The sequence below is a fragment of the Sorex fumeus genome, unplaced genomic scaffold (genome assembly GCF_029834395.1).
Source record: "Sorex fumeus unplaced genomic scaffold, SorFum_2.1 ptg000169l, whole genome shotgun sequence".
In the NCBI taxonomy this organism is placed as follows: Eukaryota; Metazoa; Chordata; class Mammalia; order Eulipotyphla; family Soricidae; genus Sorex; species Sorex fumeus.
The window spans coordinates 4,860,693-4,886,844 of NW_026606226.1; the positions used below are offsets into that span (position 1 = coordinate 4,860,693).

The following is a 26,152-nucleotide window of genomic DNA, read 5'->3' on the forward strand; positions in this document are numbered from 1 at the left end:
TCCCAATGCCTGTGAGGCAGATGATTTCTATTTAACTTTTCTCTACATTGATTACGTTCATTATTTTGACAAAAGATGCACCATTATTGTTTAGAATTTCCCCCCAACAATCAGAATTGCTGAAAAGGCATTGTAAAATTCTTTGTTTTCTATAGCTGGTTATGAGAATCATATAATGATTTTGGATTTCTGCAAAGAGCCAGATAATTACAAGATTGGTTTCTGTATGTCTGGTGTTATGGCTGTGCCAGAGAGCTGCTCGTGGAGGGCAACTCGTGACCTCGGTAGGGCATGAAAGACGAGCCAGTACCACCCTCCCTTCTCATGAGACTGCAGTTGCCCCGTCACTGCTGGCTCATACCTGGCTTTCCAATAATCTCTGAGGCAGTGGCCACCTTGAAAATCATTTTTTAAAGATTTTTTTTTGGAAGGGTGGGGGTAGGGGGTACAGGGCCACACCCAGCGGTGCTTGGAGCTTACTCCTGGATCTGAGCTCAGGGATCACCCTGGCAGAATTGGGCAGGAGGTGTGGGTGGGGTGGAGGGGGGTACTTGTTCAGGAACACATGGATTGCCAGAGATTGAACCCAGGTCAGCCATGTGCAAAGCATCGTACTGCTCTGTTATCATTCCAGGCCCTGCTGTACTATCTTAAAAGGCTTTTAACAATTTTGGTGCTTTTCTTCTTTAAAATACATCTTTTAAAAAATGCACCTACTGGGGCTGGAGCAATAGCGCAGCGGTTAGGGCATTTGCCTTGCAGGCAGCTGACCCGGTTTGATTCCCAGCATCTCATATGGTCCTCTGAGCACCGCCAGGAGTAATTCCTGAGTGCAAGAGCCAGAAGTAGCCCTTGTGCATCGCTGGGTGTGACCCAAAAAAGAGAAAAAAAAAAAAAGCATCTACTTTGGGAACCTTCCCACCAGGGCTTCCAATGTTACACCCTGAGGCACTTGGGAGGCCATGCAGTATTGGGGTTCCAGTGAGGTGACCCATAATGCAGACAGGTACTCCAGCCTTCTACAAATCCCCACAGATTTGTAGATCTCAATGTTACAAAATAACACAGAAGACAGGAGGTTGTTATTTTGACCATCAAGCTCAAATTTGTGTATGCGGTTGGTGGGGGGAGGGTAGAGAGGATTGAGAGGGGTTGTAGCACATTGAACGGTGCTTGGGGGCTACTTTGGCCCTGTGCTCTGGGAGTTGCTACCAGGTGGTCAGGACACCGAAGCTGGGCAGCTGGGCCCCCCTGCATGCAGCAGAATTGGCTCTCAGCCTCTGGGACCAAATGCCTCTCAAGTGAAAATGAATTCTAAATGTTTCAATTTTCTACAAACTACATTTGCCTGCGGCCTACACTTTAAGAAGGGTAGAAACCCATTTACTATATCTTTCCACTGGCAAAAGGAAACTTTTCTGCAATATTTCCTATATAAGTAGGGAGCAATGCCTTAGCCTAGCCTGAAGTCTTTGCACAGCTGGGACGCTGAGGTAGAGGGTGCTCCATTTGGCAGGGTTATACCCTGGATGCTGGGGGTTGGGCTGGGGTGCTCCAGGGTTGTTCTTTGTGATGCAGGGAGTCACGTGGTGCTGGGGGCAGCCATTTTTGCCTTAAGCCCTGTACTAGCTCTCCCGCCCTGACCCTAGGCACTTCAGAAAAAAACGAATATAATACCATCATCTAATTATTTTTTATTGCCTGTTTTATTGCGTCCCCTCCTTGGTGTTATTGTTGCAATGACCAGGTTCACCCCTGCCTAGGGCTGGGTTGCTGGCACACTGAGCTTGAGGGGGTCTGCCGGAGACCCCACAGTAGGTTGCCAAGCTAGCATACCCTTCATCTAATGATTTAATCTAGAGGTTGTAGTGGAAATATCCCCGTTCTATTTTCCCCTAGGAAAAGAGATTGCTTTCCTAACTGCTAAGGGGCTGTTCCTGAAGGACATTTCTGACGAGATCATTCCGGTAAAGGAATTCAGAGCTCAAAGAACAGTCACACCTGTCAATCAACCTCAGGCACCAGCTTTCAAATCCAGTTGGTCTGAAGTCTACGTCAAAAACTATTTACAGAGTGAAGTTGACAAGAAATAGATTTATTTCCTCTTCTCTTGCCTTCTTCCCTTCACTTGCTTATCCCACATAAACATTTAATAGCTCTGACCTGAAATAGCTTTATAATACAAACTATACTCTGGGCTTGAGGACATTAGAAGCAAAAGTAGAAATCCAGTGACTCAGTAATAATAGTATCGGGATAAAAGGTTTTTGATTTTAGGCTTTTTGTTTGTTTGGAGGGAGGGGCATACCCAGCAGTTGCTCAGAATTTATTCCTGGCTCTGCACTCAAGGATCATTCCAGGCAGAGCTTGGAGGAACCATATAGGATGTCAGGGATTGGAACCCAGGTTGGCTGCGTGCAAAGCAAGTGCCCTACCTGTTGTACTATCTCTCCAGCCCCTGTCAAACAAACACTGTCCTCCCATCGTTCATTCGATTTGCTCGAGTGGGCCCAGTAACGTCTGCATTGTGAGACTTGTTGTTACTGTGTTTGGCATATTGAATACTTCACAGGTCGCTTGCCAGGCTTTGCCGTGCTGGTGTGATATCCTCGGTAGCTTGCCGGGGCTCTCCGAGAGGGGCGGAGGAATCGAATTTGGGTTGACCACGTTGGCTGCAAGGCAAGGCAAACGCCCTACCCGCTGTGCTATCGCTCCAGCCCCTCTCCAAGCTCTCTCCAGCCCCATGGGACAAAAAAACAAGAAAAAAAGTTTTCTTTTTTAAGAAAGGGGGAAAACCTGCAAAAACACTCCCTTTCACTCCCTTTTCAAAGTCATGTCAGTTGTGAATTACTGCTATTTCCCCTTGTTCCGATTATTTTTTGTTTGGCTAGCTTCTCTTAAAATAATGACCAGCTAATAATTTATTCTGAAATGAGACAGGATTTTCGACGGTGAAGGCATATGTTCCATGACACCTGCTTTTGATATTTGATCACGCTCAAGCTTGACAACTGATTGCCAAATGGTGACATAAGCGTGTTCATAAATACTCCAGTTGGACAAGCTGTGCCTTTGGTGACAGCCATGTCCAGAACGAGGCAGTAGTGGAAGTCACGGTGGCTGGCAAGATGGATCAGCTCGAGAGCTTTCAAATTGGTTAGATGAGGGCTGGAGTGATAGCACAGTGTGTTTGCCTTGCACGCGGCTGACCCAGGTTCGATTCCCAGCATCCCATATGGTCCCCTGAGCACCACCAGGAGTAATTCCTGAGTGCAGAGCCAGGAGTAACCCCTGTGCACCGCCAGGTATGAACCAAACAGCAAAATAATAATAATAATAATAATAAAATAAAATAAAAAGTCAAATTGGTTAGATGGATCTGAATCTGGATCTTATTGGATCAGAATTTCTAGACCTGTATGTTCTCAAGCCTTCATGGAACTCGGGGGCTAGTGTTTACCAAATGTCCCTTCTGTGTACATCCTCTTCCAGAGATAAGGGTACAGATAAGGTTACACAAGGTCTTTCAAACAACGTTTTCATGAACACGGGCTGCAGGTCTTACACACATGGAAGACACAATCTTCTGGCAGGACTAAGGAAAGACAAACAAACGCTGTTCCAAAGACATGGTAAGAGTACACAGAAATCAAGTGTTCCAGCCATGTAGAATGCAATGCCACAAATACACTAGACTAAGGATTCAATCTGTTTACAGACAGGGCCCCATCCAAGCCATGAACACGTTCTGATGATTTAGCAAAGGAAAAAAAAACAACAACAGATACCATTAAAAGTCGCATAAATCACCAGATGTAAACAGCCTGTTGAATGGGAGAGTTTGTGATCACTGGACTAGTTTCTCTACGGGGGAAAGGAGACCCCCCCCCTCCCCCCATGTGCAGAGGCAGGAAGTAGCAGCAGGGTTCTGGCTGCTGAGAGTGTAATAGCATCTCCCAGGGAGCTGCACTCGTTCTGCTCCCATTTCCTTCAGCCACAAGCTGTGATCACACGCAACTTTAGCCAGGGCTGGGAAACCTCACCATCACGTGCTCGGCAACGCCCGAGGCCAAATCCTGGACCCAGTAAATTCACACCAGAGGCGCTTCCCCGGGGCACCACACCCAGGCAAGGGCAGAAGCAGTGCCCCCAACACAAAGGCATGCTGTGCTGTCAGTGGACATCTGGGCCAGCCAAACATACAGTAACATGTAGATAGGTTTGGTAGGTTTGGTAGGTACAACTTCCCCCATTGCTGAAAACAATTCCCTACATTGCTGAAAATACGAGTTCGTTTGGGGTTATATACCTTCTCTCAAAAGGCCATCATGTCAGCATCCAGCTCAAACTTATCGAACTATGATCAAATTTGAGCTCCACAGACTCTCAAAGGAACACCACTTGCTGGCCTGGCTCAGGATGCCCAGGTGGGGTTTGGAGCGCCAGACTGGGCATCCGTGCACAGAAGCTCGCTCCGGGCCACTGCTGTCCTCCTGTGCACTTAAACGGTGTCCCGCTGTTGCTGGCTGGAAGGTTACCCAAGAAGTCTCCAACACACTTGCTGTCTGAATTGAAGAGTCTTTATTACCCTGCAGGGGCTGCCCAACCTGAGAGCGAGGGTTTCCCTGCCACCAACAGCCAGCCCTGAGCTCAAGTCCGGGAGGCAAAGTTCTAAACATTTCTTATCTCATTCTGCTCGGCTCCATCCATCAACATTCTCATTAGCGCTAGAGCAAGCAAGCACCAGGACGGGACAGAAGCCAGACGCTCGCGGCTGATCCTTGAACTGGCTCAAGACTTTTTGACTTGGCAGCTGCCAAGAGCAATGCGTGCGGACCACCTAGCGAGGACCCGGGTTTACCCTGGGCATTCTGTCCCTGCGTCCTTGGAGCGTCTCGGCCTGCATCCTAGCTCTTAGCGGTCATCTACTTTTCTGCTAACTTTGGGCCACATCCTCACGTGGGGAAATTCGGAATGGTCAGGTGGGAAATCCTCGGGCACCGCGCTCCTAGGCAGGGGTGCCACGTTGGGGGGGGGGGGGGAGCTGTTTCAAGTCCACCGCGCCGAGGCAGGAGTCAGGGGGAGCTCTAGCAAGGGTTGGGTGGAGAAGGAGAAACAAAAGGGGCTCTGGTTCCACGGCTCCTAAGGCCACTGCCACGGGCGGCGACGCCGCTCACCGTTAGCCGCGGGCAAGGCGGGGATCACGCGGCTGGCGCCGGGGTCGCAGCCCGGCGTGCGCGCGAGCACGTACAGCAGCTCTCGGCCGCGCGCCTTGGCGTGCGCGCGCAGGTGGGGGGGGGAGGGGGGGAGAGAGAGAGAGAGAGAGAGAGAGAGAGGGAGGGCGGGGCGTGTGGGCTGCGGCTCCGGCGCACGCACGAGCACGCACAGCCGCGCTCGGCCGCGCGCCTTGGCGTGCGCGCGCAGGCGCGGGAGGGGGCGGGGCGTGTGGGCGGTGGCTCCGGCGTGCGCGCGCGCGCGCCTCGCGAGCACCGACGGAAGCTCTCGGTCGGCCGCGCGCCTCGGGGGTGCGCACGCAGGCGGCGGCTTCGGCGCACGCACGAGCACGCACTGCCGACGCTCTCGGCCGCGCGCCTCGGCGTGCGCGCGAGGGCGGGAGGGGGCGGGGCCTGCGGGACCGCGAAGCGAGGCCCGGCGCGCGCGCGGGGCGGGGGTGGGGGCGGGGCCTGCTCCTGCGAGACCGGGCTCGCGGCGGCGGCGGCGGCGGCGTGCGGCGGGAGGCGGGTGACCCGCGGACGGGCGCCTCGGCCATGACTGCGGAGCTGCAGCAGGACGACGCGGCCGGAGCAGCCGAGCGGCACGGCTCGGTGGGCGCCGCGGGGGCGAGCGGGAACGGTGGGGGGGGCGCGGGCGCGGGGTCCCGGGGGAGGAGGGGAGGTGTGCGGGGCCCCGGGCGGGCGGCCTGCGGGAGACCCCCGCGAGCAGGCTGCAGCGCCGAGATGGGGGGCCTTCGGCGGCACCGCGGGCCGGCCGAAGTTCGGGGGGGGGCTCTGGCGTGTTGCAGGAGCGCCTGGACTGGCTAGCTCGGGGGGGGGGGGGCCAGCTCCGCGGAGTTGCTCCCCGGGGCCCCCCGCGACCTGCGCTGAGAAACTTCAGAGAGGGGCCGCGTCGGGTGGGTGTGCGCGTGGGTGGGGGGTTTGTTGTTGTTGTTCTAATTTTCCAATCGGTCTTTGGCCGCGCTGTTTTTCAAAGTCTGGAGCACGACCTAAGTTCCCGATGCCGAGAGCCGGGATTTCAGCCCCGCTCCGAGGTCCCGGTTCCATTCCCGTCCTCTCTGTCCCCACCGCCCACCGCCCCTCCGCCCCCCCACCCCCCCCACCCCCCGATCCCCGGCCCCGCTGGTTTCCTTCGCTCCGATTTTAAATTCAATAGCACCTCCCCGATCGCTGCATTCAACCCTAGATTTTTTTTTTTTTAAGGCGGGGGGCAGGACCAGCGCGATGAATAGGGCTGCTGAGAATCCTTTGCTGTTCCTCCGGAGAACGCTGAAATCAAGACACAGTTTCGGGGCGGGGAGGGAAAGCGCAGGTCGGAGTGAGATGCGCTGGAAGCCGGGTGGGGTCGGGGGGAGGCTCGGGTCCGCGCAGAAACTTGGGAAGTGGGCGCTCGGAGAATGCCTGCCACTGTTGCTTTGCAATGTTATAATTTAACACGTGCCTCCTCCCTCCGCTCTGGTGCCGCCGCCGCCGCTGCCGCTGCTGCGAGAAAGGATGGACGGGAAATCCGTGCTCATCGTGCAAGTGTGGAAGTAGGAGCCCCATCACTTGTTTTATTATTTGATTAGTAGTAGTAGCAGTAGTAGTATTTTGCACGTGCAGAGTTCGTAGAGGCCTCCGCGTGCAAAAACTTTCCAGCCCAGGAGCGTGTAAAATGAACACTGGCTGATCTGCCAGGCTCTGAGATGAAAGCGCCGCTGCTGCTGCTGCTGCTGGTATTTCCGGGTTGATTTCTAATGGAAATAGTGTGGCTCAGTGTTGACAAAAATGCCTCGTCTGGGTCAGGAGGTGGTTTTTTTTTTTTCTTTTTTTTTCTTCTCTGTTTGGTTTCAGAGATCAGTTCTGTTTGTTTTTTAGGACAGTGACTTAACAGCAGATGGGAAAATCTTCCTTCCGAGACAGGTCACAGTTGATTCAGAGGGGAGACTATTTTAAGGGCGAGCAAGTCATCTTTAAATGGCTTGGGACGGCTTTGGCCGAGACCCTGTGCCTGTTTAATCAGCAGCATCCCTCATGCTTCTCCTGGACGCTGAGTGCTGAGTGACTCCCCCCATTCCTGCCTCTTGGGACGGGAGAGCTTGAATGGAGATCTGGTGAGCTTTGGTATGTGAAGTCATAGCTAACTTTGGAAAGCTCAGGTGGCTGGCGGGAGTCCCCCATGCCCTGCGCCCTGCAGAGTGGTGACATTTAGTGTTCTTCCCAGTGATTCATCCCATGCTGACTGCTGATAAGCTTGGAATGCTTGATACTGTTTTGCGCCCCCCCCCCCCCAATTTTTTTTTTTGTGTGTGTGTGTGTTGTAAAATAAATGCTCCTCGCTTGAGGCTGCAAAAGTATCTTTCACATCTCTGAAGAGAGGTTTGGAGATTTTAATAAGGTCGTTCTTCTCCCAGAAGTTTCCTAGCAGGGGCTCTTAATTTGAATTCTTCGAAGCACTCACTGGGGTCCCTTAGAGGATTTTTAATTGTTCTAGTTGAGAAGAGCTCTTCCCCCCTCCCTCCCCAGAAGTTATTTAAAACCTCCAGTGCTTCCCTGCCCTTATTGGTCAGTTGTCCATGGGACAGACAGAGCCCTTTATAGCCTCCCAAGAATTTTGCAGAGAGAAAATTGTGATACTCTTGAAATAGGTTCCCGGTAGATCCTGAGGACTAAAAGAGGAAGCTTGGTTACAGCACTCCTTCCTACCTTCCGCCTCCTCCCCCCCCCCCCCCCATCTTCAGATACAATCTTCAGAATATTTATGGGCTGGTTCCTGTATTTTAATCAATTCTTGCCAGTTAGAGAAAACCCAGTTGCCCCCTTTGCTGTCATCACAGGATAAACAACTCAAAGTCACGTCGGTGCTTAGAAACCTGTCAGCCTTGGCGGTGGTGCTAAGGTTCAACTTCTTTTTTTTTTTTTTTATGCTAACGGGTGCCCTCGGAAAGCTGCCCTTGTCCATGAGAATTTAAAGGCCTCTGCTCTCTCCTGATTTATCGGCTCTCCATTCTCTTTCCCCTGTCTCGTATTTGATGGATTGATTTGGGGGGTGGGGGGGAGCATCAGGTCAGGGCTTCATTACCACCCCCTACTCTTCACACACACACACACACACACACACACACACCCGCTATAGCCCCTGATCCCATGGGACGCGGGGGGTGGCAGATTTATAAAGCACAGTGACACACAGGATCTCAGTGCGCAGAGGCTTCTCGTGCGCCTTGTCAGAGAAATTCTCCAGTAGATAGGTCATGGCAGGTATTTTCAAGGGAAAATAAAGCGAAGTTGTGATTGGAGCAGGTCCTGTGTGCCAGAACTCAACATCTATTCCCCACCCTACCGCCAGCAATCGCGCCAGCAAGTTTGCTATCGATGCCGCCTTGCCGGTGTTGCTGTTGTTTTTACTGCTCGTGTTCCAAGGAGGGTGGGTTGGGTTATGCCTATCCGACTGTGGTGCTCGCACATTTTTCTTCAGTTATGCGCACCAGGGGCTGGAGAGATAGCACAGCAGGTAGGGCGTTTTGCCTTGCACACCGCCCCTCTCGAAGAGCCCGGCAAGCTACCGAGAGTATCTTGCCCACACGGCAAAGCCTGGCAAGCTCCCCATGACGTATTCGATTTGCCAAACACAGTAACAAGAAGACTCACAATGGAGACGTTACTGGTCCCGCTCGAGCAAATCGATGAACAACGGGAGGACAGTGCCACAGTGCTATGCTCACCAGGGTTCCTGCACCCGCTTGAAGAGCGTGGACTGCCGGTGAGTGCTCACCGTGGGCTTCACACACTCGCTACGAGGCCTTGGGATTGCACATCTCTTAGTCGAGATGTTCGCTGTGGGGAGGTCACATGGATTTGCAGTGACGGCAGTGCCACTGGATATGGCATGTGGCACTGAGAACCACAGGTGGCCAGGCGTAACCACTCACAGAGCTGTTGGCATCACCCCTGTTACCTATAGTGGGACTGGGGATTGGACGCCCCCCAAATTTGATCTTAATTCTGTAAGGCAGGGTCCTCTTAGCCACTGAGCTAGTACCCACCTCCCACTCCATGTATGAAGTTCATTAAAAATATTTGCCACCCCCAAACATTTTGGGGGGGCCATACCAAAGTGTTCTCGGGGCTTGCTCCTGGCTCTGAGCTCAGGGGATCGAATGCAGTGCTGGGGATCGAACCCAGGTTGGTCGTGTGCAAGGTGAAAGCGTCATACTGGCTAGGCTCTCTCCCTCCAGCCCAGTTCTTTTAAAGTTAAGCTTAGACTTGTTAATTGCTACAGATTGTAGCCCTTGAGGGAGGATGCTGCTGGCATCTTACCAAGGAAGCCAGGGATGCTGCAACACCTACACTCCACAAGATTCCAGAATAGTCCCCAAAGCAGTTGTCAAGCCAAGTCTTCCAAGGAGGGTCTGAGCCGTGCTTGGCTGGTGGCACCTGAAGCCCTGTGCTGTCTCTCTGGCCCAAGGGTAGATGTCTCAATCACTGCCGTAGTCCATCACACACAGAACCACAGAAGTTCACTGTCCATTCTCTACTGACTTGTCAGCATCATTTAAAGGACTTTAAGTAACAGGAGGCCTGGAGAGTTGTTTGGATAGGTTGCAGTCTTCATCTTGCAGGTGCAGTGCTAGACTTTGGGAGTTGATTGACTTCTGAAACATATGGTCTGGCAAACACCAGGACTCAGGTGTTGAGTTCAGGACCCTCTAAATTCCCTGCACTTAGTGCTCTTCTCCTATTTGGACAGAGCACCTTGTTTTAGTCTGGTTCATCTGCCCTTTTTTCTCTGCTAGCAGCCGGCTTGTTTGCTTTTTTGCGTGCACGCGTGATGTGCGTATATGTGTTTGTGTAATTTTTTTATTATTATTATTTTGTATTTTGGTTTGCGGGCCTTACATGGCAGTGTTCAGGGGATTTAGAGGATTGAACCTGACCTGTAGTCTACTTCCTCAGCCTGTTGAGCTGTTCTTCCTGGGTTCCAGATGTGCATTTTTAATCCTGAGTTGCAAATGACTGTGTGTGTGTGTGTGTGTGTGTGTGTGTGTGTGTGTGTGTGTATGTCACACCTAGCAATGCTCGGGATATTCCTGGCACCTCCCTCAGGAATCAGTCCTGGAGAGCTTAGGAGACTATATGGGATGTCAGGGATCAAACCCGGCTCGGTCACATGCAAGGCAAATAGCCTATCCATGGTGTAATCGCTCTGGCCTGGCCCCACAAATGACTTTCGCCTCTTCATTTTCAGGGCTTTTGTTTGTTCCTTAAGTTTTGGTTTTGGACTACAGTTTTTTTTTTTCTCTTCCTTTTGGGGTTTATTTTGTTTTTATTTTTGTTTTGTTTTGTTTTGTCTTTGGACTCCACTGTTTTGTTTGTTCCATTTGTTTGTTTTGGTATGGGACTACACCGAGTGACTGAGCTGGGGGTGAGGGCCACTCCCAGTGCAGTGCTCAACCATCCCCGCAAAGCAGGTGTTTTGCCCCTTTGAACCATCTCATCAGCCCCTACTTCCAACTTTTGTGAGTAGTTCTCTTGGATTTCAGCCACCTTGGCTATGAACATTTGCTGCTTAGTTGTTTTTTTTAAATGGCTACTCCACTGTATATTACAAGTACCTGTTTGTAACAATAGGATATGACATATGCCGATTACTGCCTGAAGCACTTTCCTGAGCCTGTTTTCATCTGTACAGAAACCTGCCAGGTCTGAGTTATGTCTTAATTACTGACTCAGATTCCTATAGTGTAGCTTCGAAGGGATCCCTGTGAAAGGTTCATTGATCCCATTTCCCTTCATCCCTGCAAAAGAGCAGTGGGGCTTAGCCAAAATACAGGGCAGGTAGCCAAGCTGGGGCTCTGGTCACTCTCGCTTCCTTACAGTAATCATGCCTTTCCGACAACCTCTTGACAATTTAGGAAGTTCTCTGGCATATTTTTATCAACTCCATAAACAAACCTATGAAGTAGGATTTTACGTGGTAGGTAGAATTGACATAAAGACAGACAGCTAGTAAGTCAGAAAACCAAAGCCATTAGCCCAGGTAATCCTCATTTGTGTGCAGGGGATTACCCCTTTTTGGTGTTGGGGGTGTGTGTGGGGGGGGGGGCACTATCCCAGCGGTGCTTGGGGTACCACATGGGGCTGGAGGTTGAACCCTGGGACTCTTGCATTCACAGCATGTGCTCCCTGGCACCAGAGACTAGTATTTTCACCATAATCTAGATGAAATGCCTTTGGAACAGCAGATCAAGGCTCTGGGCTACGTTCTGCTTTCCCGCCTTGAGACATTAAACACAGACAGGTAAAAATGCTGGCTGGAGTCAGTCGCAAAGCCACGTTAAATATCTGCACCCACGATAGGGGCCACCACATGCTTTTCCTGAGGGCAGGTAGGCAGTTTGGGGGTGTTTGGTTCTTTGGGGTCACACCTGGTGATGCTGGGGGCCGCTGCCAGCTCTCTGAGCTCAGGGGAGCTGTTTGGGGCCCCCATGGGGTTGAACCTGGGCCTCAGGGCTGTCTCTTGGACTACAAGGGTGTTTTGTTAAGGATTATGGCAAGTCATCCATCCTTGCTCCCTCTACCCCGTAGGAGGTCATTTTACCCTGGAGTGTCCTAAACAGTGTTTCTTTTCTAGCCTTCCAGCCACCATCATCTGTCCTTTTTCTGGTTTTTGGTGTGTGTGTGTGTGTATGTGCATACATAAGAACACATTTTACCCATTTTTTCCCCCTTCCTATAGAGAGCTATAGGAAGTGACCTGCAGTGACCATTCATGTGTAGTTAGTTGAGGGCCTGTGTCTTGTCCTCTGGGTCATGGCAGTGGCTGAGAAGCGCAGTGGCTGGGTCCTGGCAGTTAGTGTGCTCAACTTTTTGAACAGCTGCATTTAGCTCCCTGCCAGCAATGATAAGGGTCCTGCTTTCTCCACCTCCTCAAACCCTGGTCACTGGCCATTTTTGTTTTGTTGCAAGAGGTGGTTTGATTTGCATCCTCTTTTCCGTTTTCTTTCTCTTTAGGTTTTGGGTCACACTCAGCAATGCTCAGGGGTTACTCCTGGCTCTGCACACAGTTCCTGGCGGACGCTCAGGGGAACACAGGGGATGCCAGAAGTTCCTGGTCAGGCACTAGCAAGGCCGGTGCCCTACCCGCTTTCCTATCTCACCAGCCACTGATTTGCATTTTCTTAATGGCTCACGTTAAGTATCTTTTCATATGCTTAGTGACCGCCTGAAAGAATCGCCTTTAGTGAGCTGTCTACTTGAGAATGTTGCACCTGTTGTCTGGGGTTTGAATAGTAAGTTTGTTTTTGTTTTTGTTTTTTTTTAATTTTTATTAGTGAAACCTCGTGAGGTACAGTTATATAGACTTATTGAATAGTAAGTTTTAAAGCTAACTCAAAAGTTATGGATTGAAAATGCTTTCTTCTTTTAAGCTTTGAGGAAGTTCAGTTTTCTGGTTGTGGGCGCCAGGAATAGAGGCGCCAAGTGGCCCCTCCTGGCTGGTAGCATCTGTGAAACAAAGGCTGCTCCTGATTTTAAGAGGCAAAGCTGAGTGGGGGAAGAGAAACCCCTTTTGCTGGGGGTGGGGGGCTCAGCCTGAGCCCTGGGATAGTTCCCTGAGTCCCCTGCAGCCCTCGCCCCCCCCACCCCGCCCCCCAGCACTGCCCCAGGGATGGCCCCCAGACCAGAAGAGACCCTTTATCATGTTGTGGAAATTCCCTCCCTCTCCTGGTTTTCTGATTCGTCTACATCGATAAGGTCTAAATAGGAAAGGGCGTTGGGTTTTGTAAAGAGCTTTGGTCTGTGAGAATCTATGGACCCTTCTGGTTTGTGGACCACGTTGGGTGGTTTTCTTACCAGGTTTCATTGGCCCCGTCGGCATAACCGTTCTCATAGGCACCAGTCTGAAAGTGTTGGGCTAAGCTCACTCTCTTCCTCCTGTGAGCTGCTTACTGCCTTTCCACCTCTCCTAACCGCTTGGCACATCTGGTTTGTCAGTAGCCCTGTAACTCAGCATTCAGCTCTTCAGCTTTGTTTCCCTGGTCTTAACCGACTCTGAACCAGCTCAGAGATGCTCCGTCAATCCCCTCAAAGTGCCTCCTCTGCCCCCGCCCCCAGCCCCGTCTTGCTTCGCTGAATTTTCATTCATCGTTTCATGTCTAAACTCATCCTGACTTTTAGAATCCTTCACAGGCCAATCCCACATTACCTCTCTGGCTTCTTGTTACTTATTAAAAAAAAAAAAATGATGGCAAGGCTAGGGAGGTAGTTCAGCAGACTGGCTCAGTGCTCTGTATGCATGGGGGCCCAGGCTCTATTCCTGGCACTGCCAGGAGTGGCATCTTGCACCACCTTGCAAAAGGAAGAACAGCCAGAAACAGAATCTACGGCCTCAAGGCCCAACTAATTGTAACTTTATTTATTTTCAAGCATCATATAACACTATACACGCATGTAAATTTGTTTTCTTATATCTTTTCCCTGATTTCTCCCTGGATTTTCTGTTTCCTGCATGCCAAGCGAGCACTCTAACCACTGTAGTAGCCCACCTCCTCCCCTGTGGGTTTTTTATTTTTTTATTTTTTTATTTTTTTTATTTTTATTTATTTTTTTTTTTTTTGCTTTTTGGAGATTGGGCGCGTTCAGGGTCGCACCCGTGGTTCTCAGGGCCCACTCCCAACTCTGAGATCAGACATCGTTCCTGGTGGTGGGCTGGGGGTTGACCTACAAGAAAAGCATCTGGCCTGCGGTGCTCTTGTCCCCTCATTTATATGACTTTTCAAGTAGCCTGTTTCAGAGACTTGAGCCACAAAAATCTATTTATCTTTTTCTTCAGCGTAAGTGTGAAGTAAGGTCAAGAGTCACCTGGACTAAGAGGAAGTTCTTTGTGAGAAGAGAGACCCAGAAACTCTGTGGGCTTCTTTGACCCTTCTGAGAGTTTCGAACTTGGGGAGGATTAGTGACCAGTCCAGCCCTTGGAGCCTTAGACCAGGGCTGCTTCCCTCCTTCGCATGGTCCCTTTTTTCCTCGAGAAACTCTGCAGCCCTGAGCATACTGGGTATACAAAAAGGGCATCTACGTCATTTAAAGATTATAAATCACAAATTCATCTTTAAACCATTTTGGGGAGGGGTGGTCCTCAGGGTATGTTCCTGGCTCTGCTCAGGAGTGACTTCTGGCGTTGTGGGGGCGGGGGGGGGTGCTGTGGGGATCACATGTGACCCTCGGGACTTGAACCAGGATTGCTGGGGTATAAGGCTAGCTCCTTAACCTAACCTGTACTGGTTCCCCTTGGCTACTTTAAAACTTTTTTTTTTTAAACAGCTTGATCTTGCAGCCCCACCTAGAAGCTAGGCTCTAGACTGTTTTTTGGGAATTTCTGGTGTCTTATTTTCTTTGACTCCTAAAATCATTCTTTTGTTTTTCCGACCCCTGCTTCCTCCTGACTCTGCAATCACTTCTGGTGGCACCTATAGGGTGCTCGGGATCGAACCCAGGTCGGCCACGTGTAAGACAAGCACACCCTCCCTGCTGTGCTGCCCCTTCAGCCTAGATCATTGACGCTCTTGTCCATTTTGTTTCGTTACCAAGAGTATCTCGCCCGCACGGCAGAGCCTGGCAAGCTCCCCGTGACATATTCAATATGCCAAACACAGTAACAACAAGTCTCACCATGGAGCCGTTACTGGGCCCGCTCGAGCACATCGATGAACAACGGGAGGACCGTGACCGTGACTTAAGTTATTTCAATATTGGAAAACCAGAACTTGATTTTTTTTTTAATTAGAAAAATTGGGGGTGGGGGGTTGTGCCACACAGCTGGTGATGCTTAGGGCTTATTCCAGGCTCTTCATTCAGGGATCACTCCTGGCGGGGCTCAGGGTACCCTATGGGGTGCCAGGGATCAAAATCTGGTTGACTACGTACAAGGCAAGTGCAGTACCCTCTGCATTACCACCCTGACCCCAGATCTTTAATTTTTAGAGGGAATTTTATTCATCCCCCCTCGGTAGGTCTTTGGAATAAAGAAACATTAAATTATGGGAGGGGGGGCAGTAGGCCACACCCAGCAGTGCTCAGAAGTGACTCCCGGAGGTGCTGTAGAACCGTAACTGGTGCCAGGGATCCAAACTGAGCTAAGTCTGTTGTGACCTCTTGTCAGACTCAGTTCCCTGCCTCCTGTACTGTCTCTCTCATCCCTGTATTTACCTTTAAATTTTAAACTATCTTGATGAGACAGGACAGTTGAGATCTGAGAAGCGTGAGCTTCCGAGGTAAGAAGAGCATCCTTCTTTGAAGGAATGGACCGTTCTGGGCAAGTCCTGCCCAACATTCTGCCAACTTGAAGATTTCAGAGATTAACCCTCCCCCCTCTCCTGGGAGACACCTCTCCCTAATAAACTGAAGATAAACATCTTAACTGGTAATGTCAAATTTGCCTCATCAAGAGTTTCCATTTAGCTGTGGTTGAGGATCAGACCCAATTACTGCTTATTACCAAAAAAAAAAAAAAAAACCCACTGAGTGCTTAAGTGTTTTTATTGTGTGGCTAATCCTGTTTATAGCTTATTGTGAGGTGAGTTACTGTCCCTTAAGAAAACTGCAGGCCTGAGAAGTGGACCAGATTACACCAAAACCACCACATAACTGCGGTCAGAAAACCTCAGTTCCTTTCTGGAGAGATTTGTGGGTACCTGTCTCTCTTCCCTGCCCCAGGGCAAGAGAAGAGAGTACTTTTGTTTTATGACAATGACATGAATTTAGCAAAGGAAATGCAGACCTGTTGGCTCTTGCCAGAGACTTAACTTCTTTATTCCTGGGCCCACAGGCTTTGTCTTGTCTCCTGCTGGGCGTGACCTTTATATATAGTATCAGAGGGGGGTTGAGGGGGGAGAAAAGAATTTCAGTGGGCTGCCTGTGAAGTTTTTAGGAGAAACTGAGTGAGAAATGGCCATTGGATCCTACTGTGATTGGAGATTCTTACTACCAGCACTATTGTATGACTCAGGGCTGGAGCGATAGCACAGCTGGTTGGGGTCGGGCTTTTGCCTCGCAATTGGCCAACCCTGGTTCGATTTCTCCATCCCGCTCGGAGAGCCTGGCAAGCTACTGAGAGTATCCCACCTTCACGGCAGAGCCTGGCAAGCTCCCCGTGGCATATTTGATATGCCAAAAACAGTAACAAGTCTCACAATGGAGATGTTACTGGTGCCCACTTGAGCAAATCGTTGGACAATGGGAGGATAGTGCTACAGTGCTATTGTATGCCCCAGGTTCTGAACTAAGCTCTCTTGACTCCTTGCCTTGGAGAGGCAAGGATTTCGCGTTCAAGGCAGATAACCAGGGGGCGAGAGGAGCCCGGGTAAAGACAGTCAATGCTGTCTACTCCCAGGCTCATTCATTGCCTCAGGTGAGGGAAGCACAGCTAAGGCTAGCATGGACCAGACAGGGAGGAAGCAGTTTTATGGAGGTTCTGGGCCAGATTGGGCCCCCAGGTTCAGGATGACGTTCCAAGGTGGGGGTGTAGGGCCGCGTGTCAGAGAGGCAGATGTCCCAAAGCCCCACAGAGGCTGGTTGTGAAGTCAAGAGCCTGGGGAAGCCAGCGAGGTGGTGCGGCTCGAAGGAAGGTTCCTTTGGGGCAGCTGCAGTGGCTACAGTCAGTCCCCTCTCCACACTTGGTCCCTTCCTAAGCACTGCCCGGCTCCCTCCTAAGCACAGTGCCGGAAATAGCCCCTGAGCACTGCTGGGGGTGGGGTGGGAAGAGATTGAGCAGGTTAGTGGCAGAAAAACTGGTGCAGGTGTGCCCCGCATTATCCGAGTTCGAACTGTGGCTGTGGCGCTTTGGTTTTCTGAAGGACTTAACTCTCTTACTTGTTTTTGCCTATTGAAAGAAATACAAAGAGGACTTTTGCTTTTGCAACAAAAGGCGGAAAAGCGGACGGTGTTCAGCACTTGCTTTGTGCAGCGCCTGCTGCAGAGACCAGCTTCTTCCTTGTGTTTTTGTTTGGGGGCCACACCTGGTGGAACTCGGGGATCTATTCCGGGTCAGCCGTGGACAAGGCAAGCGCCCTATCTGCTGTATTATCATTAGTGCTCCAGCCACCCCTTTTGTTTGGGGAAGGAGGCACACCAGGCTCAGATGCTACTCTAGAAACAGTGCTCCCTGGTTGCTCCTGGCAGCACTCAGGGCACTATTTTATGCCTATGTCAGGGATCGAACCCAGGCCTGCAGCTTGCCAAGCATGGGTGCCAGTCCTTTGAGCTGTCTCCCTGGCCAGCCCGAGCCTCGCTTTGTAAACTGCAGGTCATATAACTGTATGTCACTGTCACTGCCCTCCCATTGTTCATCAGTTTTCTTGAGCGGGCCCAGTAACGTCTCCAGTGTGAGAGTGTTTGGCATATGAAATATGTCACAGCTTGCCAGGCTTTGCCGTGGGGGCGAGATACTCTCAGTAGCTTGCCGGGCTCTCCAAGAGGGGCGGAGGAATCGAACTCGGGTTGGCCATGTTGGCTGTGTGCAAGGCAAACGTCCTGCCCGCTGTGCTATTGCTCTAGCCCATAACTGTATGTAGGGATTGCAAAATTAAAGGCAGAAATGGAAAATAAGTTTTTTCATAATTTAACCTCAGGAAATGTTTGATCTGTGTCTCTATTTCACATTGATATGTATCCAAGTCTTACTCAAACACGGTTTGGGTGATGAAGGTTTATGAGTGGACATTTAGGAAGCTCGGGCCAGATCATTGGCTGTCCCATCTCCCTGTACCTAAGGACCAACCAGCTCCCAGGCATGGAGCAGGCCGTGGACAGGCAGTTGAAAACCTCTGTTCCAGAGGACACCACTAGCGGGAAGGGTTCTGCGAGCGTCTTCCTCAGGTGCTCCTCCTGCATCCATACTGGGTTGGATGTGGCACTCCTGCTTTCACTCTCTGGGGTACTCAGCAGTCCTGTTGAGTGTGAGCTGGTGGATTTGAGTCTAGGAATCACGATCACGATCATCCTGTTGTTCGTCGATTACCTCGAGCAGGCACCAGTAATGTCTCCTTCGCCCTCGCCCTGAGATTCTAAAAAGTGCCACATTCAAGGCTCTTTCAGGGTTAGGAGAATGAGACCCATCATTGTTACTGGTATTTGGCATATTGGGTACGCCACGGGAGTTGGCCAGACTCTGCCGTTTGGGCAGGTTATGTTCGGTAGCCTGCCAAGTTGTCCAAAGCAGGAATGAGATAATAAGATGTCGCGTGGCCGCGAATGCGCAAAATAATTTTCCATAGGAATTGATGGCGACTGGCTGGGACTTGTACATGTGAGACCCCCACGTTGGATACCCTGGCACTGCAAAAATACGATTAGTAAAACACATCCGTTATTGTGGATTGCTCCTGTGCGTTACGGCATCTTGACACTTTAACAGGGAAAAGCTGCAGTGGTTTTTACTGAATAGAGGAAGTTGGACTTGAAATTAACCTGTAAAGTGTTGTTTGCAGAGCTGTGCGGGTGTATACACATAGATGTTAACTCTGTTAGCTTTTATTTGTTTGCTTATTTATTTTGTGGCTCTAAGGATTAAATCCAGGTCTTCAAACACCCAGGGCAAGTACTCTTTTTTTGTTTGTTTGATTATGGGCCACACCCATCAGTGCTCAGGGCTTACTCCTAGCTCTGAGTTTGGGAGCTCCTGGTGGGGTTCAGGGGACAATATGGGGTATCAGGGATTAAACCTGGCCAGCTGCATGCAAGGCAAGTGCCCTATCCTCGGTAGCTTTCACTCTGGCCTCACAAGGATTATTCTACCTGAGTGATCTACTTAGCCTCTGTTCAATAGCTTTTTTTTTTTTTTTTTTTGCTTTTTGAGTCACACCTGGTGATGCACAGGAGTTACTCCTGCTGGCTCTGCACTCAGGAATCACTCCTGGCGGTGCTTGGGGGACCATATGGGATGCTGGGAATCGAACCTGGGTTGGCCAGGTGCAAGGCAATATGCCCTACCCGCTGTGCTATCACTCCAGCCTCCCTCAATAGCTTTTTGTTTGTTCTTTTTTTTTTATTTTTTGGACCACACCTGACTGTACTCAGGGCTTACACTTCAAGTGCTCAGGAATCACTCCCGGCAGATGCAAGTCAAACACCTAACTCACTCTACTCTCTCTCTGGTCCCTGATTTTGATTTTTTTATTTTAGAAGATTCTATATGATCAGAGATACTTCAGTTCACATATTTTCACAACAGCAAAGTCAAATGGCATTAGAATTCATTTGGGACAAAACCTTGTTGTATTTTGCGGGCACTCCTGGCAGTGCTCGGGGGGCCGGCCATGTGCAGGGCCAGGGACCGATCAGACACCAGCCAAGTGCGAGGCAATCCCTGGCTCAGAGAAAAGTTTTTAATAATTTCTCTGAAGATCGTGCATATTTAGCTTTTGCCAAGGCTAACCGGACACCTTTGAGTCTGACAGTTGCTGTCCTGGTCGGGGACAGCACTTGCCTTTGACAGGCCTCCAAGACTGCTGATCTCAGCAAGGTCCGGTTCCATTTCTAGCCGGTGACGATGACCTGTGACTCGAGCAGAAAAGACCGTTGACGCTTGTCCAAGGACAGTAGATGGATGTTTCAATCGGTTATTTCGGGTTGTGTCGTACGTCAGCGTTACATGGGGCCCTCAGCTGTTGAAGAGCATCGGGCAGTTCCTCTCGTATTACAGCTGGCCGGAGCGGATGGCCCCATGGACGCATTCCCTGCCAGAGAGTTGCTGGGGAACCAGCACACAGCAAGGAGTAGTGATTCTATAGCGGATATCCTAGGGGATGGTACCAATTAGATTTCTTTGCACTGAATTCAATTTGAACGATTTCATTTTCAACATGCATCTCAGAGACCAATTCATGTAGCCTAGTCAGTTTTTCAAAATTACTTCTAAGTAAGTGGCTTGTGTTAACTTTTGTGTTGGTGACAAACCAGAGGAAATGTGCCCGCGAAGACCGAAAGGAGATTATAGACATGTGATAGTGGGAAATCAACATGGGAACAGTGTCGGTCGAGATTAATGGGAACATTTCCTGTCTTCTCCCTCTCTGTCATCTTCTTTCGAATTCAGACTCTTGCTTTCTATTTCTTCCTAAGCCTTCGAAGCTGAAGTTTATTTAGTAGGTTGTCGGTGGCATCGTTGGTCAGTTGTGTGATTGGAAAGTCATTGTCAGTGAAAAGTGACACACAGTGGTATGAGCAGTGAAGCTTAAAATAACCCAGCTTCACATGCGTGCACATTCCCGGGACTCCTTCACTTGCATGCTGCTTAAAGAAAGAACAAGTTTTTACTCACATTTCTTCCAGACGTGCCAGAAGCATTCCCCTGCCCCGTTGTCAGGTTGTTTTTTCTTTTTTTTTTATTAAAAAAAATGCAAATCTTAGACTTGTTAGAGAAACAGATTCTTGTCAATATTCCTTAAGTGCATTGAGGTTTAATTTCTGACTAACATGTTTGCGGGTTTTTTGTTTGTTTGTTTGTTTCTCACATGTAGAGCTGTCAAATGCTGTTAAACCAACTGAGAGAAATCACGGGTGTTCAGGACCCTTCCTTTCTTCATGAAGCCCTGAAGGTTAGTTGGGGGTTGCAGGGGAAGCGGGGGGGGGGGGGGTAGACTTTGTTAGGCCAAAGGCCTTTCAAAACAGTTGTTGTCCTCACATAGTTAGGTTGGTGCAAGCTATTTTTATGCCAAAACATAAGAATGTGGGAGCTCTTTACGAGTCAGTTGTCCTTGAATTTTCAACTTGTAATTTATGAGGGGAGACTTGGGAATGAGGGAGAGTCGGGTCCAAGGGAACCCTCCAGGGTAAAAGATTTTAGAAACATGTCAACATGTCAATAAATGTTTATGAGGATTTTGACTAAATGGAACAAGCTGAAGTATAACTTAAATCTGGAAGTTTGAACTGGGTATATGGTTAAAAATAAACCAGAAACCTTGTTACTTTGTTTCCTGGGCTCATGACTTAACTATGGCAGCGCCCAGGGAACCGTATGAGGTAAAGGGGATTGAACCTGGGTTGACTGCTTGCAAGCTAAGTATCTTCAGCCCACCTTGTTACTTTTTGACTGGTGAGATAGTTCAGTGGACTGGGGTCTACCTTTTTCAAGCAAGAGACCTGGGTTTGATTCCCTATACTAAATGCTCCCTGGAGCACCGAGCCAGGAATAGTTCTTTGAGCACTGCCAGCTGTGACCCTAACTCCTTCCTCCCTCCTTCCCCCTCCCCCCCAAAAAAAGAGGCGGGAAATGAGTCTGGGAGAGAGTAAGTACAGCAGGTTGGATGCTCGCCTTGCATGCAGCTAACCCTCGATTTGATTGCCAAACGTGGCCCCAGAAATAAGCCTTGGGGGCCAGAGTGACAGCACAGTGGGGAGGGCGTTTGCCTTGCACGCAGCCGACCCGGATTTGATCCCCAGCATCCCATATGGTCCCCTGAGCATCGCTGGGTGTGACCACCCCTCTCCTCCCCCCAAAAAAAGAAAGAAGTCTTGAGTAAAGCCAGGTGTGGCCAAAAAAAAAAAAAAGCCAAAAGAAAGGAAGGAGGGAAGGGGGGAAGAAGGAAATTTTTCCTAAGACATTTCATTAAATGAGAGAGAGAGAGAGAGAGAGAGAGAGAGAGAGAGAGAGAGAGCGCACGCCGGTAGGGCTTATGCCTTGCACGTGGCCAATCTTGGTTCAGTCCCTGGCACCCCATATGGTCCCCCAAACCCTGCCTTGAGTAAGCCCTGAACACTGCCAGGGGTGACCCGCCCCCCACTAGAATCAAAATATGAATTAAAAAAGAAGAAATAATATACCTTTACAGTGTAAGTTGACTTCAGTTAGAATCTGCCCTTTTTGCCCCAGCTCCTCTGTGAAGTCAGGCGGCGTCTCCCAGCCATGGCTTCTGCTCTTGTTTGTACAGTCTGGGAAACCCAAGTTTGGCAGCTCCCGGAAACGAGGTGTTTGATGTGTACTTTGAGCTTATTAGGCTCTGTTATTCCACTGTGGGGTTTTTTTTTTTTTTTTTTGGTTTCTTTTTGTTTTGGGGCCAGGCCTGGTGGTGCACAGGAGGCCTTGCCCTGTTCTGTGCTCAAGTGGTCAGCTCTGGCCCTGGATTCTTCTTTTTTGTTGTTGTTGTTCTCCTGCTTTCTATCTTCAGGTTACTTGTGGATGGGCTTAATAGATCATTAGAATCATAAGGAGTCACTTTCACAAAACTAATTAGCTACTTTTTTTTTTTTTCTTGTTGGGTCACACCCAGCCATGCTCTTGGCTTTGCACTCAGGAATTACTCCTGGTGGTGCTTGGGGGACCATATGGGACACTGGGAATTGAACCCGGGTCGGCTGCGTGCAAGGCAAACACCCTACACTGATACCTACTATCACTCCAGCCCTAATTTTCTTTTTTGGGGGGGGTTTTCTTTTTGGTATTTGGGTCACACCTGGCGATGCACAGGGGTTACTCCTGGCTCTGCACTCAGGAATCACCCCTGGCAGGGCTCAGGGGACCATATGGGATGCTGGGAATCGAACCCAGGTCGGCCGCGTGCAGGGCAAACGCCCTACCCCCGATGTGCTATTGCTCCAGCCCCAGCCCTAATTTTCTACTTTAAAAGTGCGAGGTGATACTGTTGACATCTTTATTCCCTTAGGCCAGTAATGGTGACATCACGCAGGCAGTCAGCCTTCTCACAGATGAACGTGTGAAGGAGCCCAGTCAGGATCCCGCGGCTACAGAACCATCTGACGTCGAGGGTCATGCGGCCAGCCAAGAAGCCTTAGCAAGTGAGTAGGTGCAGGCTTGGTCCAGCTTTGAACTCAGAAACAAGATAGAGTGTCTGTGAGTTTCCTACCAGTTATACCAGACTTGGGGCTGGTGCAAACATCATTGGACTGGTTCTTTCCGGCAGTCAGCTGCCTTTTAAATGAGCACCTGCTATGTCCCGAGCACTGTTTTAGGCACTGCAGGTGAAGAAACACTGCAAATTAAGAGACTGCTTTTCTGTGTTTCATTTTTTTCATTGAAGAGACTATTAGTCAATAAAAGTAAGGGCTGGAATAAAAAAAGAGGGAAAGGAGAGATGAACACCCGATTCTAAATGGGATGCAATAAGTTGATGCTGGGGTGGAGGCCTAGAGAGATGGCACAGGGGTTAAGATGCAGGCCTTGTATGTGGCTCTGCCTCCTCCTATGGCCTCCCTAGTCATTATGGGGCGTTCTCCAGCACCCCAGGATCCCAGCAGCTCTGCATCCTCGGGTGCCCATTTGGCTGAGACTCTGAGAGGGGTCCCCAGGTCTCCCAACCACTCCTGGGACCCTCCCCTTTCCCCTGGCCATCCCCGAAAGGAAAAGGTTCAAAGCAGGGGAGTCCGGAGTTGGTTGTAAGTCCTTTGAGCTTTAAGATGGGTCTGTACTTCGACTTGCAGGAGGCCAGAGTCAAGGGAGGCCTTGTGAGTGAGCACTGTGGGGGGGGGGGGGGGTGGGGAGGGAGTGCAGATCGGGCTGCAGAACCTTCCTAAGTGCTTGCTTTTCCTTGGGGTCAGAGAGGGCCGGCCGGCTGTTGGAGTTGGGCTCAGAGGAATGATGCCAGCTGGCTTCAAGGTCATTTTGACCTCTGCATTGAGACCAGAGTGGGGCAGTGAGCCCAGGTCACAGCAGGGAAGCCTGGAGCCCTCGAGGAGGCGGTGGCCGATGCTGGTGGCCGGGGCCTGGATGTGGGGCTGGTGAGCAGGGCTGCTGTGTGAGGGTCGCGTGCAGAGGTGAAGTTAGGAGGGTAAGAGCAGGTAAGGGGAACGCGCAGGCTTTTTTGTTCGTTTCTGGTGTCTGGGCCATACCAGCGTTGCTTAGGGGTTACTCCTGGCTCTACACTCAGGAATTACTCCGGGTGTTGTTCTGGGGACAAAATGGGATTCCAGGGATCGAACCTAGGTTGGCCACGTGCAAGGCAAGCACTCTGACTGCTATACTGTTCTAACCCCGTAAAGGGATCATTTAACCTACAGGAGTGACCTTGATTGTTGTGGAATAAGGCTGAAAAAGGAGGTATTTTACTTCTGTACTGTTGACTGGCCTGAGGTTACAGCATGGCTGTAAGTTACTCATTTGATTCTGGTAGAGAGTAAAATGTTGTGGCCCAGATGAGCCATTGTAATTTTTATCTCGGAATTTTTTTTTTCAAATGCTTTTTTTAACTGCACACAGAGAGAGGGGCGCGGTTTCCTGTATATCAAACTGACTGAACATCTGTTTATTTTACAGAAGTTATTGATCTTACTCACGATAGCAAGGATGATCTTCAGGCTGCTATTGCTTTGAGTCTCCTGGAATCTCCCAAAATTCAAGCCGATGGAAGAGATCTGAACAGGTTGTTCATTTGATCTGATAGCTTTCGTGTTCCCCACTAGTGTGTAGATGAACGGCAGTTGTTTGGTGCATGCCACCAAGAGCCAGTTTAGCTCACACTCTTTTGATCACATCTGAGTGAAATCTCTCTTTTGGGAGTGGATGGGGGCTGGGAGACCCCCCCCCCCTCCGCCAAGCAGTACTCAGGCTGTTCCTGGCTCCGTGCTCAGGAGTGGCCCCTCATGGTCCTTGGGGAACCAGATCAAGCCAGGCATGCAAGGCAAGCACCTTACCACGCTGCGTTCTCTCTCTCTCTCTCTCTCTCTCTCTCTCTCTCTCTCTCTCTGTCTCTCTCTCTTCCCTGTTCTCTTCCCTCTCCCTCCTTCTCCCTCTCTCTCCCTCTCTCTCCCTCTTCCTTTCTCCCTCTCTTTCTCTTTCGCTCTCTCCCCCTCTATCTCTCCCTGTCTCCCCCCTCCCCCCCAATGAAATTTCTTTCGGAGAACATTTAAATTTCCATCTGTTTACCTAACCTTTGATTCACTTTTCCAAAACCTGAGCACCTGAGTGTGACCGAGTATCCTAGATGTGACTGTGTGTCTTTGATGGGACCCCAGTGACCCTTAGCACTGCTGGGCTCCAACTGCATTGCAGGGCCTGAGCACTAAACCGTGAATCCGCACAGCATAGAGAGTGGCCCCATTTGGCCCCGCTCCTCCCCAGAGCAAAGCCAAGTGTGATTAGAGTTTTATTGCAGCCCGAGGTCTTCGAGTAGAAGCCAGCAAAGACTTATAGTTCACAGTTACGCCAAGGAGGGGCCCCATTCTAGGGCACGTGTAAGCCGAGAGCCTTTATCAACCTGGGGTCTTGGAGAATGAATGCGCCTCTCAGCTTCCCGTCTCGGAGGTGACCAGGGCTACATTTCTTAAAACTTGTTCGCATTTGATAATTACCTGGCCTAGCACAGAGACATAGACTTCATTGGCGACCTGTCAGTTCCAGACTCGCTTTTCCCCCGTCACGTTGCTGAGGGTCACGGTTGTGTGCGAGGCTGTGTGGAGGCCCATCACTGCATCCTCGGCTGTGCCTCGATTGGCCTCTTTCAATAGAGGGTCTGAGCTAGGGTCCCCTTTATTAGGAGTTACCGTACAGTAGTATTAATGTGTCTATATTTAAGTCTTTGCTTGTCCGCTTGTTAGAATATTGCAGTTCCTAGAAGAAACTACAGTTCTGTAAGGGTCTGAGCGATAGTGCAGCAGAGAGGGCATTTGCCTTACATGCGGCTGATACTATATAATTCCCTGAGCAACTCCAGGAGCGATTCCTGAGCACAGAGCCAGGAGTAACCAACCCTTGAGCCCTTGAGCATCGCCAGGTGTGATCCAGAAAGCCAAAAATGGGGCTGGAGCAATAGCACAGCGGGTAGGGCATTTGCCTTGCATGCGGCCAACCCAGGTTCGATTCCCAGCATCCCATATGGTCCCCTGTGCATCGCCAGATGTGACCCAAAAAGGGGGGGAGGGGAATGAATAAATAAAAACAAAAAGCCAAAACAAAAGAAAAGGTAAAAAACGTAGGAGGCCCATGATTG

The 26,152-nt window shown here is 50.2% G+C and overlaps 2 protein-coding genes across 5 annotated transcripts in view; one reads left to right on the top strand and one right to left on the bottom strand.

The window, feature by feature from the left end:
• The window catches only part of HTR3B (5-hydroxytryptamine receptor 3B), a 79,861-nt gene extending 74,091 nt beyond the window's left edge, over positions 1-5,770 (bottom strand). Inside the window, exons 1-2 of the mRNA XM_056107543.1 lie at positions 5,705-5,770; positions 5,178-5,271 (exon numbers count right to left, since the gene is read on the bottom strand). Of these exons, the coding sequence (XP_055963518.1) occupies positions 5,178-5,271; positions 5,705-5,770 (160 nt within the window). The remainder of the gene's footprint in view (positions 1-5,177; positions 5,272-5,704) is intronic.
• The window catches only part of USP28 (ubiquitin specific peptidase 28), a 58,107-nt gene continuing 37,664 nt past the window's right edge, over positions 5,710-26,152 (top strand). For all 4 annotated transcript variants that reach the window (XM_056107589.1, XM_056107591.1, XM_056107590.1 and 1 more), the window contains exons 1-4: positions 5,710-5,825; positions 20,729-20,806; positions 22,874-23,006; positions 24,481-24,586. In XM_056107589.1, the coding sequence (XP_055963564.1) occupies positions 5,769-5,825; positions 20,729-20,806; positions 22,874-23,006; positions 24,481-24,586 (374 nt within the window). In that variant the 5' untranslated portion in view covers positions 5,710-5,768. The remainder of the gene's footprint in view (positions 5,826-20,728; positions 20,807-22,873; positions 23,007-24,480; positions 24,587-26,152) is intronic.